We start from the raw sequence: 19341 nt of genomic DNA, 5'->3' as shown, positions 1-19341 counted from the left end.
ATTCCTCGTGGAGGATCTTCAGCTATTAAAAAGTACATAAATGGAACTAATACAAAAAAAACGAAAGTTACGTCCACTCACAAGTCGACAATGTGATGATCGTTCGACAGACGTACTCCCATAAGATTTTTCTCTTGTGCACCTTGTGGTCCAGGTAAGTGTTCCAAATAATTTCAACAGGGACGTATCCTTGGAGGGCATGAGTTATAAAGATGGCGATAGCGAACATTATCTTGATGCTCTGAGCCATGCTGAAAGAAAACGCTGCTTACTATACGGAATTTGTATTTTTCAGATTAATGATCGGTCTGAGAAGATTTACATTTGATCTGGAGGCAGATTGAAGGTGACGCTACCATCGGCTAAGTTTCCGTACTTTATGTACCCGAAGAAACCCATGAGAATGTAGAGAGCCACTATCACTGTCATTCCAATGTTGAGAACGCCGCAGTAACCTCCAAAATACTGTGGAGTCTTCATATTGTTTTCCAGCGCGATGATCTACGACAGAAAAATGAATCGGTTTAGAATCGGTTAATTCGGTAAACGTTCCCCCTAAATTGATTTCTATCAATGCATACAGGATGAGAGACCTAACTTGATCACCTCGAATAGCGTCTAAATTATGCTAACAATAAGTTGTACAGAAAACTATTTCTATAAATGTTACATTATATCTAGTGGGACATCACGTAGTGTACATGACTTATTTACAAGCGGAGGCGCTTAGGAGGTTAAAAGGTCAAATTTGTTTTTGTTGTTTTAATAAAATGCCCTATCTTTTCGCGGCAGTTCGGAAGAGCATTCATTTTCAAGTAAAAACGTATTAGACATTGTTTGTTCTAAAAGGTTCTTATTGCTCCTATTACATGTTACGTATCAGAAATTCTATCACAGAAATAGTAAGCGAGGATTGTCTATAATATCTTCTCTGGGACGAAAAAATCGTTTGTCATTTTTCTTTGAGCATCACTGAGCACTATCCTCCAGACTGAGAACAGCTGGGATGTAATAGCAGGGATTGCACTGACGCACTGGCAATCTGATCACGGCAATCTCAGACTTGTCCGTAAGTGGTCAGTTATTTGTTTATTAACGATGCGGCGGTGCCGTTGATCTATTCTAGGCGCAGGCTACTCGGTCTGCCGGCATGATCGACGAAGCCAAATGATAGATCGATCGAGGGTACACAACTAAAATTGACACGTTGTCGGGTACGAACTCTATCATTCTAAATTGTCTTACCAAAAATACAATGATCTATCAGCGCGGCGCTTTTTCATTGAATTTTTGTCAATAATCCTATTCTGTCCTCGAAATTGTGCATCTAAAAATTTATAATAGTAAAAACGTCCAGTCCCTTTAACTCCTATATCTCTTGCTTCTACTTCTCTCGGTTAAATTAATTCCTTCAACGAATCTTGGCCATCTTCCAGGACTAAGAGGTAAAACACATTGAGAAACGGTTTCCTGGGAGTAATTAGGCTAATGCTAAAAACTCACCACGCCCACAGCTTCCAACGCGAACAGCGTTGTACCAAAGTAAAGTGAGAAGTTTCTCAGTGTACCAAACATCTCCCTCTCGCTAGGGGATGGAAGGTCGTCGAACATGTAGACTAGGATCATGGCAAGCCCGACGAACGTGATCACGTTCGCCAGAGTGGAGAACGGCGCGAGCAACTTTAGATTCCTTACGTAATTGATCAAAATCAACGGTAGCAATAAAATGAGCATGTGTGTTTTAACATCCAAGGGTTCCCAGTACTGGTCCGCCACCTGTTTATGTCAACAGAAAAGAGAACAACGTTAGGCATTTTCGTCGAATCATCCGTTTTGAGTTGTTTTATTTTTCTTTTTTTTTTCGTTGATTTTTATATTGTATTATATTCATTATGTTCTTTTTTTTTTAAATCGTTCACTTTTTCCTCTGCTTTGGGTTGACGAAGAGCTTTGGTAACTCTACGCCTGTTATTTACCTGCTTTATATTCGACGCTACAAATACGATATAAACGCAGCATATTCCCAATTGATACGCTATCATGAACCCGTCTACGAGTCCTCTGGAAATAATAGCAACTTTCATGTTACAATTGAAGGAGAGCCATGACGCCGCTGTGTGATTGATGATTGTGCGTGCGTGTATGAGAGACAGAGATAGAAATAGGAGGATAGAGAGAGTCGGTTTTCCAATATGCAGAACAGATTGTTCGAAATTAGCCTGTTTAAACAGCGAAAACGACACCTGATCTGTGCGAAAGGTTTGCTCTAGCGATTTTCTAATTCTGTCAAAGATTCCTCTACCGTTTTGTGTGACGTTTGTAATCGTCTCGAATTACGTACGTCGATTATTGATTTTGATTCATGATAAGTTTTTATAAATATCGAAGTTTGTGCTTGTTTGTACAATAAATGGAGGATGCTACTTTGTTTCTCCTTTATTATCAGACTGCAAACGCACTTGTTTGAATTGGATAGAGGCCGAAGATACGTAGAAGTTAAAACAGACGGGACGTAAGTAGAACCGATCCATCATTTCCGGACAGTGCTCTTTTCAAGAATATTAAGCTAAATCTACATGCCGGTATGTAAACTCATTTAGATCTAATATTACAGGGAAATCGAATCTATTTAGCACAACAGGTAGACTACTTTGCAAATTAAAAGGACGGTGTAACTAATGATATTAATTTCTGCTGCAAAAATTCCGTGTCTTCGGTGGCGCTACCCTCTAAAATACATTTAGAAGAACATTTCTAACAATTTCTATATTGTTCCTGCTGTCTTCGATCTATTTACTTCACAATACATCAAACATCTTAGATGGTACGTTATATTCAAAAACTGTTCACACAATTAAACCCTCGATTGAAGTTTCAACGACCAGACTGCGGACGTTTATGCGAACATTATACTTTCCGAGAATGTTTAAATTGCAATCGTAGTTTGATTCTATAATTTCGATTCATTTGCTTAAATCATAATTCAAGATTAATTTCATAATTTCGTTTGCTTAAATCATAATTCAAGCTCAATTTTATCATTTTGGTTGGTTAGCTCGTAATTTAAGCTTGATTTTATGATTTTCTTAGCTTAAGTCGTAAGTTGTTTGGCCTTTGTGTAACATAATGACCACTAACAATGCACAAAATCTTTTGTTAAAAAAAAGAAGATCGAAGGCGAAGTCTGCAGTCATTTGGACGATTGATTACAGTTCAAGCGACCGCATTGATGAGTAAGAAGAAGACGAATGTCAGTGTGTGTCTCTGTGGCCGGTGTATGGGGTTTTATACTTACGGTGCGTAAGGTGCGAACCATCGGACACACTCCGGACCTCCCTCGAGAGCGTACTTCATGCTCATCGGGTAACTCAATATAGGAACTCTTAACCGTTTACACAGTTTGTACTGAGCCTTCACCAGTACGTGAAGACAATAAGTGCATAACACTCCGATAATCACTGTAGCTATCACACCAGTCACCAGACCACTGTTGCAGAACGCGTTTGGCATCGCCAAGATCCCCGTCCCGAGGCTCCCTTTCAACAAGTGGATCAACGTTTCCGCATTTCTAAAAACAACCGACAATTCTCATCAATAACTTCAAAGAATTGCCACAAACTATTAATTAACACGCTTACTATTGACAACCAGAGTTGGGTAAAAATTTAATCAACGATTGACGAATACATTTCTACTTCAATCGTTAATCGCAATTAACAATTAATCTCCTAGTTTAGTCGTTAATTGCGGTTAACGATTATATTCCTTTCAATTGTAATCGTCAATCGGATGATTGATTAATGATTAGCTACTAAAATTTCGAAATGAAATACGGAATCAAAACTATATATGAATACTGACAAAAATGTAAACTGAGTTTAGGTGTATTGTCATTTGGTGTATAATACAAACTCTGTTTACGTGCTTTTATGTTCTTTTTCGATGATTTCTGTTTTTAATCAACGATTGACAATTAACTTCATCAATCAATTGAATCAATCGTCGATTTTTCAATGATTACCTTTCTTAATCGTACATATTAATCAATCAATCTCGATTTAAATTTTAATCAGTTAATGCCCAACTCTGTTAATAACTATTGCACCTGAGAAATTACGGGTTAAAGACGAATGAATTATTGTGTCGTTCGCTTACGATTGACAGGATAGCGAACGTTTTGACTGTGTGTACAAGTATCAGGGAAAGTTGCAAAGTAATTTGGTATACTCACGAGGTTGGGTTCGGCCTATTTCGATGCTTATGGGGGTCGTAGTCTTCTGCACTTATAGCCGGCGATATTGGGACTTCCGACGCGTTCAGACCACTTCCGGCGATTTCATTGTTAACCCTGCAATCGCATCAATTTGCAAATGTAATCGGTATTTCCGAGTTTTGTTAGTGGATCTCGGGATACCCCTCGTGCGTATGTACTTAGCGTGCCGCAATTTGTAAATATATGATAATACCAGAATACACACGCACAAATAGATATCCCTTTTGGTATTATTAGCAGTGGTTCTGCTATTAGCAGTCGTGAACAAAGTTTGCTTAGCGCATTAGAAGCGCATTAGAGTAAAAGTGTAAGTATTGTAGAATGAAACGTACTTGTACGGACTCTCCGAGCCGATCAATTGCATATTTATCGTTTCCTCCTTCGAGTTCTCCATTTTCTTCCTTTGCTCCTACAAGTTCAACAAAAAGAACAAAATTTATAAATTTGACAACTATTCGACTACTTCATTGTATGTATCAATATTATAGATTATAAATGTATGTGGTTTAAAAATTATTATTTAAAACGCAGAAATAATTAAATGAAACGCAACAGTGTAGAATAGGTAGCAGACGCTCTACAAGAAGATGACCGCTTATTCAATTACCCTAACCCGGACTTACCGGAACGGTGTGCAACCAGCTATACGTCCATTAGCCTAAGTTCATTGTGAAATTGTTTACCAAAAATGTGCATAGATCCCTAATGATCCTATCCTCGCTAACAACGTTCGCTAATAATCCTAACTTAATAAGAGAAACTACCATTAGCTAATTTCACAAGAAGATGACCTCAAAGCACGCACAATCGTTTAAAAAGCTGAAACCCGAGCGGGGCTAATAACAAGTAAAAACCATCGGAAGAGGTCGTAGGCAATTTGCCACGTTCCTTCAATCGATTAAAGCAACGTAATCTTCGTTCAAGGGGACGTTTCCTCGAGCCTAATCGACCACGCCTACGAAAGCGGAGTCGGATTCGCGAGTCCAAGGCAGCGATCCCGTCGTCTTCCGGCTGGCACGATCATTTAAGGATCAAAGAATCGACCTAGATCTAGCCAGAAAGCCTCCTAATCAATTGTCGGATATGGGGCAACGGTGACGGGACGACGGTGGATAAAAATGTCAATTCATCGTGTGCGAATCTCTCTTTTTCTGTTGGGCTACGCGTGCGCGCGCGCGCCATGCATCGTTTCGTATCGCGTTGCTCTTAATTATTGCATTGAGGTCAAATGTAGTTAACTTACTGAAGGTTACACGATCTGTATTCTCACTTCTTGGTCGCCAATTGATCCACGGTTGTTCCGCCGAACGAAAAGGTCTCTGCCGCGTTCGTTACGTCTGCGTGCCATACTAATCGCTTGTACAACCATCGAGGGACTGTCCTTTGATCGAGCCAATATACTGAACGATCCTAGATGATCTTCAGAAGAGATCGTTACGTTCGACAGTTCTTTTATCCGAGAAAGCACGGTTTTCTATGAGAATTCTAGTTTCTTTAAGCTCAGAATCGTTAGCGGCGAAGAAAATCGTTTAAAAACGAGGAAATCATTATCTAATTAGCCAGCAAATCACGATGAATAGAAGCTCGAGCGCTCGAGCCGACTCGCGACTTCAATTTGATTGAATAATGATCATCTGTGGAGACACAATCGCTGGAACGAACGCAAACGAACAGCTGTCTCCGCGCGGTAATTTGAAGAAAAATGAATCGTACACGGTGTGGCAACAGTTTCTGTGATTCTTGGGACAATAGCGGCTTGATCGATTGCTATCTATATTGATGTCAATTCTAATAGCAGTTGGACTGTGGATCTTTGCGTAAAGTGAACCTTTTCTGTCTCAATTCCAACTGAAGCAAAACAGGAAATTTCCTTCCTTAATTACATTCAATAGGTTGCGGATAATAGAACAATATCTTCTTGTTAAAAATGCATAATATCCACAGTCTAGTAATAGTAATTCTATAATGAATTATAGTTTCCAATCTACCATTTAATGGACGTCATCTGTACGCGACGAAGTATTCAATCCAACTTTAATTCTGTCTATGCTGAAACGCTCCTATATCATTTTATATAAAAAGATATTGAATTAATTCTCAAACGTTAAACATGCGCATTCACAAGCCAAAGCCATTAATCATCTATAAATCTTTAATATTTTAGTGTCACAGCACTTGAGGTCCAATTTTGAATATTTCATGTAGATACTCTTATATTCTTCAAAGTATAGCGAACGATATTTTAACACTTTAAACTACTAAACATGAACACTGCTCCTTTCTGCTATCAACATTCAAGCGTTAAAAAAAGATATTGGATATTATTAGAAGCGGTGGCAATGACTTTTAGACACAGCAAACACGGGAATGTGTGAAGAGCATTGACAATAAGACGACACCACGGTTTCCGGAAATATAAGCCTAACGAGCATCGCTCGGATCAGCGACGCGTTGCGCGCGGGATCCTTGACACAGCGCTGTCTCGCGCGACAGACTAAATTCGGCGCTCATTTGTCTATGTCAATGGTGCTTATCGTCGCTTACAAAGCCCTATTTAACTCGGTGTAACACGGCCGCAAACGACCAGCTTAACAATTTCATTTGGTCGTTGACATTGCGTGTTCGCCGATTACTAACGTAGGACCAGTCGGTACGGTCTCGCGCTTATCGGTTCCAAAAATTCGATTCCATTTCGTCCGATCTTGTTCATCTCACCTCTTAACACTACAAGTGGACGCGTTTCTTCTTTAAATGGCGGCTGCGTTTGCTGGTTTTCTTCGGCGATCGATGTCTTCTCCTGTCAACAAGAAAAACAGTCAGAGGAAATGGATAAATTGTTTACGATTCCCTTTTAAAGGGAAAACTCCCGCACCAAATTCTTTTTAAATTTTTCTCTGCCTTCGCAGTTTCGTACAATATTTCACCAATTCATTTTTGCAATAAATGCATAAAATCTACGTTGTAATCCATAATTTTAAAATAAGATGATATGTGATCATTGAATTTTATCTTCTTCAATAAAAAATGAAAAGAATTTGAAAATAATATTACGCTATGTTCGACTTACTATAATTGTTAAAAGAAAAAATACATTTTAATTTGATTTTTGTTCCTGACGACTGGCGTGGAATATTTTTATTTAGCAGAAAGATCCACAATTTGATAATTGTATAAACGAGTCCATGAATAATCTTGTACACTTCAAGAATTTTTATGCGTTTTTCTTTTAATCGGAGAGGCATTTTTGCATCAACATGTAAAGTATGGAGTAAACATTCGTTTGATTGTTTGGCACGTTGAACGATATAATCGGAGTACAGTGGACAAAGTTTTGCAACTGCACTGCAAACGAAGTCCTAAATGTAAATTATTTTCGAGTGGTTCGATAGGAGGGTACCCTTAAGTATAGCAATCGATCTCCTAATTCTTACTTCCTCAAAGCGAACCAGGGGGACACGTCAAATGGCTCGTCACCGCACTGCCCCGAAACAATGTCAGCGGGGATATATATTTAAGCGTCTGCTAATTTTAGACGGTGAAAGATTCCGCCACCTGGCTTATATAGGAAACACGTGAAAGCGGAATGGGGTCTGTGGATCACCGGATTCGAAAGATTTCTATAATTTTTACTAAAAAGTAGTGAACATTTTACAAAATCCAACTTCAAACAACGTGCACAGCACAGAAGAAAACAATGATGAAGATAGAAACTAATGGAAAACTAATGGAAAAACATAAAACTTTGTCACCTAAAAAATTATGCACGCTCGAGAATTGTATACAAAATTGGAGATTTCGATTTTTCACCTTAAAATATATAGGGTGGCGCTATTACTAGATTGTAGACTTTATGCATTTATGGCAACAACGAGTAGGTGCCATTTAAAGCAGTATAGGAGAATTCAAAGAATTAAAAAATATCGATGTATTAATTTCAGCTTATTGAACTTATTGTACAAAAATTTTTATTTTATATGCGGTGTAATAGTAACAGGCTTAAAACAAATATGATTAGGTGCCATTTAAACCAAGAAGAAGAAGCTAGTCATTTTCACAAAATAATTAGCAACCAGAGTCAAATGTCATGTATCCACAAGAGGCAATGTACAAAAATATGTAACTGAGGTCTTTTTGTAATAAATAATATTCCAGGGTGAAATGTCAGAAAATTCTGATTGGAAATTTTTCATTGACCCCCGCTGTTCATCCGGGAGCATTTTGGAGCACGTATTATTCCAGGGTTGCGTAACGAATAAAATATCTCGATTTTTAATTAACCGTTCCCTATTTTTCTTGGGAGCCGTACTGGACGCTATTAAGATCGATGAGGGGACTGTTATGCAATAGCTGAACCGCTTGTCCATTCCAATTGGCGTGACATCGTATCGGCGACCTGCTACCAATCTTTGAATAATCGTGCCTTATGGTTTCATGTCTTCCATCTCGCCCGTGCCCCGACTTCGCATTTGTCGTACGTATCGTTCGCAATAGCCGTGAATGAATTGGCCGGGAGTTGCCATTTTTAGACTCGATGGCGTCTATATCATCCAGCAAAACAGCCGTCTCCCAACATGCAGACAATTAAAACCGTTCATCAATCGGAAAACGAGCTAACCGATCCGATATTTCAACCAAACAGTATAAACAATTATTACCCAATGATGTAGAGAAGATCTAGTGAAACTGTCACAACATAAATACAATAAGTACATAAGTACTCTTCGTAAAAGCCACACGCTGCAACAACCTGTTAATTCCACGCTCTTCGCTTCATCGTCATGCTATAAAATACGTAGACGAAGATTTGCGTCATCGATGGAGCAGACACTTTAGAAAATATTGTAGAAAACCAGCTAGAGGAAACAAATTCCCATGAATTTTTAAGACATATTTTACTCTGACAATAAGACAACTTGTTAGACCATAGTTCATAAATCAACCTCTGAATAAGCGCACAAGATACAATAGATGCCAGTCAAAGATCTAAGTACTTTTCTAATTAATAATATTGTAAAATATTAATCATAGGAAGAGAATTCCCATGAATTCCTAAGACATCCTGCGCCAAAGCAACTTATTAGACCATTCTTCGGTTTCTAATCTGCGCTATAGTCCGCAATTTAATCTCTCAACAAGTACAAAAGATTCTCGGAACATTCTTTACGATCATAACCGAAGTTTAAGAACTTCCTAACAAAAATAATAAAACGATCATTACAGACCCACCTCAGAATCATCCTAGCAGACAGTATTCTTTAGAAAATGTCTATATTTCTCTAGAACATATTTTTACGAGCCTTTGCTGTCATGCGATCTCTATTCGAGTTTCACAGACAAGAAAAGCAGGATGTTGACGTTCGATTAAGGGGGAGCGATCTAGGTGATTTAGGTGATCCAGCGAGCCCAGAAAAGTCTGTCGTGGATCACGGAAGGATATAAAAGGACGGCTAGATGTTTGTGGTGTCTAGACTTACCAGAGTAAACACATCCGCAGCGGGGGACACCGAAATTCGCTCGAACGGCCAGACAGACGTAACACGATCTTTAAGAGGAAACTTCCTAACGCTAATGCGGCCGCGACAGAGGATGTCTAGCGACTGGGCAGCGCTAAACCGCTGAACATTTCAATTTCCAACGAGACACCAGCTCACGTGGTACATGCAAGTTAGGAAGAGACTACGCCTCCGGTGCAGCCATCAGCGGGGCTGCACGAGATTTAGAGGTGCTGTGGCTGCAGTGAGTCGGAAACTATGATTGTGGACGAACTGCACAAGTTAAACACGAACAACTAACCAGGTAGGATTCAATATTTTTCCTTGTGCTATCTACTAAAAATATGTAACGTCGTTGATTATCTAAGGGTGAAGAAGAAATTAGATTTTCCATCTTTAAACAATTCTAGCCCTGGGCCAATGGAGAACCTTGAAGAATTCGTTAGATCCTCTTCTTCATGGAACTCATGGCAGAAAAGTATTTGATTAGGGGAACGAAACATGTAAAAGTATAATGTCATTCTTATATTTGGCGTGGAAGATATTTCTAGTAACAGTGAAAGCAAGCAGAAGTTAAAAGTTGTATAAAGTTCGTCGCATGTGAGGAAGTATTTCTTCAATTACCCTTAATGATTTTGAAGACATCATCGTCTTCGTCGTTTGAAGTGATTCAATACACTGCTGCCTACATCTTTACATAATTTGTACACAACAGTGATCAATGACTTATTTAATAATTAATAAAAATAACAAAACAGAAGTTAGTAAAAACACTGCAATCCTCTATAACGATACAGATTTTCTAATTGTCGGTCTGTTCGCATAAATTCAGTGGCGACCAAGCGACGTTAAGGAAAACAATTCAAACATGTTTGTCCGAATTCTTGGCTCCTCCAAATGATAATGTGACTTGTTTATTCCCTCCAGCGATTCCCGAGGATAACCATAAAACAAGAATGACTGTAGCCATTTGGCAATGCGAGTCATATAACCATGCATTAGCGTCAAGTTTGGAAAGGGAGGTATCGATTGACCCACAAAGGGAATAGCAACCAAACAAAGGATCAAAGTGCAAGTAGAGTATGTCAGATTTCACTATAAGGTAAGCAGTGAAAAATACTTGTATATAAAAGTTAAAAGAAAAACCTATAAAAATGCGATTCTATTCTACTTAAATTATATTTTGCATCATCTATTTTTATTCTGCTATACCATAATCTATTTTTTAGGGTTCCGAATGAAAAATATACGATACGCATTACGCCTTTCTCGATGAACCGATCAACGTGTTTGCGAATAATCACGGAGCGAATGATACGTAAGAGATTGTCATCGCGGCGTTGTTATGCATACAGGTAAAGGAATCGAGCACACCCTCGCACGCGGATCAGTGGACAGGTTTAAAAGGGAATATATCGATCGTGACGAGCAGGGGATAATACGGTCACCCGGGAGCGGAACGATTTCCCGCAGAACGCTAATCGCTCTTTCAAAGCCATTTGTAACTCTACAGAACTCGTATTAAACCATTCACACGTCCATGTCTTTCACGAGAAATTTTGCGTCAACATTTAACATTCTGGTGGCTATGATTATTGCAATTATTCCTGACACTTAGAGCCCTAAGGATCTTTATACAAACTTTCAGTTGGCGACAGTACGGTTTCATTATAAATGGGCGATATTTAAAACTTCAATGTACGATGCGTGTTTCTGAGAAGATGAAGTTGCATATTGATTTACTTATAAAGGGCAAGCGAACAAGGGATCTATAAGGTGCTGCGATCGTAGATAATTTAAAGTGCGAATAAAAATAAACTTCAGAATAATGTAATATTTTGTAGGAACACTTGCTATAAAAGAAAACTATGTATTTCTTAAAAGAATTTGCTTCAATTTGGATACTGCTAGCTGTAAATATTTATCTATGTTTACACCTTTACATCTCCGATATACGACAATAGTTAAGACTAGATTATTAATTCCATTTATACCCATCGTGTTAAAAATTTAGTGAAGAGAACAGGAATAAGCTTCTTAGAGGAACCACTTCTACGAAATCGAGACCCGTTCAATAGCACTCTATGTTACATAATCCACCGTCACCGTATCAACACAAAATCAACTATACCAAATACAAAAATCTATCATCTTACTATTTCTTTCATTAACAAAAATTAAATCCTATCATAAAACGGAAAAAAACAATCGTCTCAGCAAATTATTCACTAACAATTTCATCCTCGATATCCTGACACCAGTGCACGTAATACTGTTCAACGTCGAGAACCTGAAGAACATGTCCTACCCTATAAAATAATTAAATACAGAAGACCAAACCGTACCAGCTACTTTTCCCTACCACAAAGGATAAAAACAATAATATACACTTGACACTAAATAGTACAATCACTAATCATTTCATCCTTAACGTCCTGGAAGGGTTGCAACCACCCCTGAGACATTGTGTGTTGATAGCGAGGGGTTGATGGGACTCCAGCCTCGGATCTATTGCGATGGAGCATCGTCCCTATCTGTTTGGTACGACGGTCGGTACGCAACTTACGTTCACTGGCGAGCAAACTGGACGGATGCGAAAGGGAGAGGCTCACACAGGGTGCGCTAAGCCGAAGAGGAACACGAGGACGCGTGTGCGGGGCGCACACATACGGACGGAGCTCCGGTCGACATGGGGTCGCTTGCACACGTGCGACTGAAGCTGCGTAAACCCAAGCTCGAGACCGTCTGCTCGGGGAGGGTGCGCAGGGGTTGGTTCCGAGGTATGCGGGGGCAGCCACCCCGGCCGCGATCCATAAGACCGTAAGAACCGGCGACATCTCATGGCGTTCAAGCGAAAAACGCTACCTCCGAACTTTGACCCGTACGCGGCTGATCAGAGAGCCCAACCAGTTACCCTCAACCGAATGTTCTGATCTAAAAGTTTGCAGAAATGTACCTCTTGCATTCTCTTAAAGGTTCCATTATGTCGTTAATGAGTCTTGAATAAAGAAACTTTTCTTGATACCGAATCCGAATGCTGGATTTATCTTCTGCTATTCTAAAGGAACGAAATAATTATTACTAATTATTAAATCAGCTAGAAGGCCATAGTGTTGAAGAATACTTACCACTACAGCTAACATAAGGCAAAGTTAGGATCGGCAGGATGTGTACAGGATTCAGACATGTAGGACTCTGGTGCAGTTACACACGAGGTATCTATTAAAACACTGAACAGATCGTTTTATTAAAATTAACATAATGAGTGATTGGTACTAGCTATCATCTTAAGACGAAACGGTCTGCGAATATCCTTTGCCCACGGCAAGAAATCATTCGATAAAATACATGTTATAACGGATTGCCATAGACAAACGAAAGCCTCGTGCGAGGAACAAAACGGGTGTTAGAATGTTACAATAATCATAAATAAACTGGAACGCGTTCAGAAAGCACTCTTCCACGATCAGACCACGGACATAACGTCTCCGGTGCTTTCAAGCTATATGTTATTCCATCAACTATATTTCCTCAATAACGCGCGCGGGCGCGCACGCGTCTCTCTCAATCGTTAGTTCTTTCGTCCGCGATTAAAAAAAAAACGGCGGTAACAAAACAAATAAAAACAGTTCCTGGTCAACAGGCGAACTACAATCCCATTGGAGATTAACGTGTTGTTAGTGTCCACCAATCGCGACACGCTAGGCGGGGGTCGTCTTTCCGTTCTTTCCACTTCTAGATGAGATCATTCGGTCTCACATCCCATCAACGTATTTATAAAATACGTCTCGTAGAAGGAGGGGCATCCTCGTCCAGGCTCGATCGTTTGGTATTCATTTAGGCGTCGAAACCTCGCGTTCCCGCGTTCGTCCATTGTGGCGAACAACGCGGCGCCCTCCTCCTGCCTCCTGTTCTCCGCTGCCATTCGTTCATGGTCCCTCGTCACCGAAGGAACACGCTTCAAGAGAAGCTTTGGATGATGTCGCGAAGACTCGTGTACGTTCCTACCAGGAGACCCAGGAGCCCGAACAGGACCAAAGACATGTTCTTCGCTACCATCAGTAACCTCCCAGTGCTGCCGTACACGTTCCAGAGCGTGCAAGTCTGTATGATGGCGGGGAAACCCAGTCCGAGACCGGAGAGACACAGAGCTCCAAACAGAGAGATGAACAGGTCCAGTTGGGGGATGGCTATGGCCAGTAGAACTGAAAGTAGCGATAAACAAAATTAGCACATTGGTTCCAGTTAACAAAAACACCGTCGACTCCGCTGCGGAGACATCTAACAATTCTTTAACTAGCTCGAGAAGACAGATCACACACTGTACTTCAAATACGAATAAGTACGTGTGCAAGATCCCAATGCATTCAATACTTTTTGTGTACAAAATTCCTAAAACGGCCTCGAAGACCAGAATGCCCCCTGTAGAAGCTACAAGACTATTAGATAGTAGATATTAATTTTTCTAACGTTCGAATAGTACTGTACTTCGTTAATACAATCAAACATTTCTCTTACAGGTAAGAAGAACGAGCGCAGTCCTCACGACGTACTCCCACAGCAGCTTATGCGAATTCTTTTCCATCCTGGGCGCGACATACTCGTTCCAAACTATATCAATAGCCACGTAGCACTGGATGGGGTGCGTGAAGAAGATGGCGATAGCTAAGAGGATCTGCACAGCCTTGGCTAAAAGTGCTGGTTCGGTTAAACTGATCGTAATGCTGCCCCCAACTGAAGCACCGTACCGGATGTACCCGAAGAATCCCAGACCTGTGTAGAGGACGACTATGGCACCCATTCCTATATTCAGCACTCCGAAGGTCTTGATGAAGGTCTTGGGCTTCTTCATCTCGTTCTCCAGGGGCATGATCTGAAATTAGATGATCATAAGAATTTCTGAACCATTTGGAAAACAAAGACTGTAGTTGGGAGGTACTGCAGAAGGTGCAGCTTTGTACCTTAAAATGATACATTAATAAATCTTCAGGCTATAATAGTATTTCCTGATCAAAATGCTCCGTAAGATTCGCATTATAAAATCAAACATTTCATAGGCAACGACTTAATACAATTTAGAACTACAGTGCAACTGGAACATGAAGTATTATTTAGAATTTAAAGTACTCACCACGCCAATAGCTTCCAGAGCAAAGAGGACAGTGCCGAAGTAAAGTGGGAAGTCCCCAACTTTGCCTATTGGTTCGCGGTTCTCGAAGGACAACGGTTCCCTGAAGATGTAGTACAATATTATACCAAAGCTGACGAGCGTGATGCCGTTGGCGATGGTCGAACAGGGAGCCAGGAACTTCAGGTTTCTGATCCAGTTGACGAGGATCAGGGGAAGCAGAACGATTAACATGTACACCCTCAGGTCCGCGTTCGGGAAGTAATCCGATAAAGCCTGGAACGAAAATAATGCTTGTCATTAGACTGCGGATCTTCATGCATTTATGGTAAACCCGAATAGATCGAGTACAACATTATAAAAACGTTAAAATAATTCAATGATTGTACTATTTTCAATTTGTTAACATTATTAACCTTCCGTCGAGCGCAACCGATCTGAGAGGCACAGCGCGATCATTTAGTATCCGGAAAACACAAGCGAATCAGTCACCCCCACACTTGGGAAGGGCAAAAAGGGCGGCCCTACGAGTGTAGACGGCACCAAGTGCACTATTTCCCTAACAGCAGTTGTATAAATGAACTTAATTAGATGTTTATCCCGTCAAGCACATTGCGCCCGAACTCGGCGGTCCAGATATTGCGCCCGACGGACGGTTAAGAAAGAAAATGCATTTTCATTCAAGTACTGTTTCTTCTAGCTGACCCAGAAAATTTTTATTTCCCATAAATACCGCGGTCTAGTCATAAATGTATCAAATCTGCAGCATACTGATGAGTAATAATACGGTAGACGCAACCTGAGATAACTAAACAAATAAGGAGTATGTACCATAGCTAGGACTCATATTTGAATGATTAATGACCGTGCAGTGTCAATAGTTTCGTCCAACATTGCAATCGCGGACACGCGGATCCTGCGTACTGCGCGTGTCCTTCTGGTGCACGGTCGCGACCATAATCTCGACTTTCTATCGTCTATCGCGGTGCAAACGTCGTAAATCTGCCGTTATCGTTCCGATGCGAATCCCCGTGATCGCGCGAACAATAGCGGAACGGCGTGGCGCGGCGCGCGGCGTGGCGATTATAAATCGTCGATATCGACGGATTCAAGGACAACCGGAAGTGAGGCTAGACACAGCTCAACGCGTACTATTTCACGATCCCACTGCTCTCAGCCTTCGTCTTTACGTAATAGCGGTGACGTAACCGTTAACGCTCGCATTTTTTCGCCAACGATTCCCATTCGCACGAATCGAATTTCTCTCTGTTTCACGGAAGAAAGAACTTTTTCGCGGTTCGGTCGGGTTGCGTAAACGGCTGCGGCACAAAGACGCGCTTTATATAATAATTAGCAAAACGGAAACGCGAATCGGTTTTCTACAGCCAATGGACCCGCTTCGAAAACTATCTAAACGCCCGCGCGCCCGCACGTCGCGTCGTGTCTAACGCTGCTGCGTACCGCAACACCGTTTCGTTAATTGCGTGCAACACACGGATCATGTAATGCGTTTCAATCGATGCAATTCCGTCGGCATTATGCTGATTAAGCGGTTCGAGCCTACGATCGTCGACATCGTGTCTTGCGGAACGCTGGGAATTTACGTAACTGTGTTTCCAGTAGTATCCTTGCGTCTGACGAACAATTACGTCGCTCGATGCATCTGTGCGTGAGATAACGGTGAAAACGATTAACGGATGAATCTTTAATGCAGAATAACGTCGACTGGGCAGTAGGTTAACATACGATGAACGTAATAATACGTCCAAGCTGCTAACGATTGGAGAACGCTGTCAGGCGCAACGCATTGTTGAACGACGAGTCAAGTCGGACGTAATCATACGTCGAACGCAATATTTTCTTTTCTTGAATGAAATTGTCAGACAAAGATAATGCGGCGCTTTCATTAATCGGCAATCTCAGTCGCCCAATCATCGCGGTGACTAACGAAGCGAGTTTCATTGGATAACAGGAATCGAATAACACCAACTAGGTATAATAGCCGCCGACCAGCCTCGCATAAGGTGCCAACACGTCTGTAAAGGTCTGCGTCGTCGTTAAACACGACCAGAAAAAGAAGCTTGTGCTTCAGCGATTGCGGACCGCCTTGAGGCGTTCTATTTTCACTTGATCAGGCGTTTTCATTCTAGTTCCACGACCGTGGCTCGTCCTCTCGATTCTAATTCACGGGTCGACGCAGGATATGCGATTAAGAGGGCGGAACACCTTAATTAGATCGGAAGGGCAATTGACGGAAGAAACGTGACCGTGTTTCTCTAAACGGACACAACTGAACGATCGTTGTGTGTGTGTGTGTGTGATACATTCATCCCGAAAGATTCTTCTTCGTTACTTTTCGTCGTGCCGACGTCATCGAGGTCATTTGCGACGATAATGGGTAGACTGCGGATCTTTATACAAAATAAAAGTCTGCTCTGACGATCGCACGAATTATTTCTCCCTCTAATAATTCTAATAAAATGAAAATAATGAACATCTACATTTTTCTAAGCTATAACACTAAACAAGTGATATTGTCCGTGATTTTCAATATAATAGATGCTTGGCCAAGAGAATTTATTCCATTCTTTTCCATAAATGAATTTTTGTAATTTCAATAATCGTGAAATACAGAACCGGTCATTTGACCGTGATAGGTGTAATGTTAAAACGCCTATTTGAAATGACCGAGAAGTTTTGTTCTATTGTGGAAATAAAATTGTTCAATGTAATTGGAAGGCATTAGTTAGAGGATAAGCGGGTGAATTGGCCACGGCGCGTTCATAGTTGCATAAAATAATCGCGCAAGAATGTGATAATTGGTATCCAGACACAGCGATCGGTTCGCGGTAATGGCGCAAGGTATTCAATTCGTCCGGTTGCTTGGTTCCCAGGTTCCCCGGTCGATTAATCGTCGATTAGCCTCGGTCCTGTGTAATTTTCGACGACGAGAAAAGAATCGGACAGATCTCGCGAGCGGAATTTATAAGCGGTTGATATAATCCCCCGGATCGTTGCATAATGCGGTGCACGCCGATTCGAATCGGTTCGATCCGGCTACGACAGGAACTAAGGTGCAATTTTCTGTCGGACGCAAAAGGTTTAGAGTCTAATTTTTCTGGCGACCGTGCATGTCCGCTCGCTGGACACCCGACCGGTTTCGCGGTCTAACATATCTAGAGATCATAAGATCATGTCTGAGGTCGATTGTTTCACTGTGTCATTCCTTTCCGCCGAAAAGAAATAGTTATTATAACGCCCAGAGCCAGCGCGCAATGCAACCTGCATCAAAATGGTTATTTTCTTATCAATCTGCTGACGAATGGGTTTTTTAACTTTTGCGTGTGCTGCTTGTCTAATTAATTATCCAATGACTCTCCTACGGGGTTACATAATCCATCCACGTCATAAAATGTTTCATCTTACGATTAAAATCGTTTTGAACCGCGTTTGACCAAAAGGTCACCGGCGGCAACTTGCATATCGTTTTTCGCGCCATTTGGTGGAGTTCTCGGTAAAACTGCCGGGTTGAATGGAACAGGTGTTCGTCCGCTGTCAAACAAGTCGATTAATCAGACAACATTGTCTGCGGGTCAGCAGCGTGTGTTCCTTGCTCGAGTCACGAGACTCGAGAATCGAATATGCTCTTTCTAACGCGGCCAACCGCGACAAGACTCAAGTTTTCGCCATCGGTGCCCGTTGCATCCACATTCTATCCACTCGGTGTAATAACGTGTCGCAACCGCGCCAGCTAACTATCCATTACATTGCGTAGCGAACGACGTGCTCCACACCCTGGCTAAACCGACACAGTCAAGTTTTTCTTTCGACATCGCGATATTGAATATTAAGTCTCCACTCATTATTTTATAATTCGCGGACGTAGCCACAGATGATAAAAACTCGTTCTTGCCTGCATACACAATTTTCTCTCAACTACTTCTTCTATCTTTTCCGCTCGATACCTTCATTTTTGGTATTGATGTTGCATGAAGTGTATCCTATCAGGATTCGTTGAGTGAAATGGATCAGATCAAACCCTTTGCACTCGGAACAATTTTAACTGAAAAATCTATCATTTTATAAATACGAAACTGTTGCAATTTACTCATACAATACTCAAAGTTTTAGTTAGTTCATTTAAATATAAACAAATTTATAACGACATCGCAATTTTTAGCAGTCTAGTAAGCTGTTTGTTACCATCCAGATCATTTTGAACGGATTCTCTCGAAAGTGTTCCAGAACAGTTCTAAACCGAATGATCGTCCTCGAAATTTGTTCTCACAGCGAACTGCATCGAGAACAAGCCTATCTGATCGCACACGTGTAAAATGTGGAACTCAAGATCGTAACAAGGTGAGCACAGAGAAAGACTGCTCCAATTAAATTGATACTGTTAGCTTGGACAACTCGAACGCACAATCGCGAATGATTAATCGGATCGG

The 19341-nt window shown here is 41.0% G+C and overlaps 1 protein-coding gene across 5 annotated transcripts in view; it reads right to left on the bottom strand.

Moving 5' to 3' along the window:
• LOC143207714 (proton-coupled amino acid transporter-like protein acs) overlaps positions 1-19341 on the bottom strand; it is a 39128-nt gene that overhangs the window by 2900 nt on the left and 16887 nt on the right. The window contains exons 1-9 of one of the 5 annotated variants that reach the window (XM_076421497.1): positions 12332-12480; positions 6989-7070; positions 4606-4682; positions 4232-4348; positions 3296-3568; positions 1977-2061; positions 1504-1776; positions 323-501; positions 82-251 (exon numbers count right to left, since the gene is read on the bottom strand). In XM_076421497.1, the coding sequence (XP_076277612.1) occupies positions 82-251; positions 323-501; positions 1504-1776; positions 1977-2061; positions 3296-3568; positions 4232-4348; positions 4606-4667 (1159 nt within the window). In that variant the 5' untranslated portion in view covers positions 4668-4682; positions 6989-7070; positions 12332-12480. The other 4 variants (XM_076421489.1, XM_076421498.1, XM_076421481.1 and 1 more) reach the window with 4 other exon arrangements.

This window comes from Lasioglossum baleicum, chromosome 1 (genome assembly GCF_051020765.1).
Source record: "Lasioglossum baleicum chromosome 1, iyLasBale1, whole genome shotgun sequence".
Classification (NCBI taxonomy): Eukaryota; Metazoa; Arthropoda; class Insecta; order Hymenoptera; family Halictidae; genus Lasioglossum; species Lasioglossum baleicum.
The sequence above is the reverse complement of the archived record's forward strand: the minus strand, read 5'-3'. Positions and strand labels throughout refer to the sequence as shown.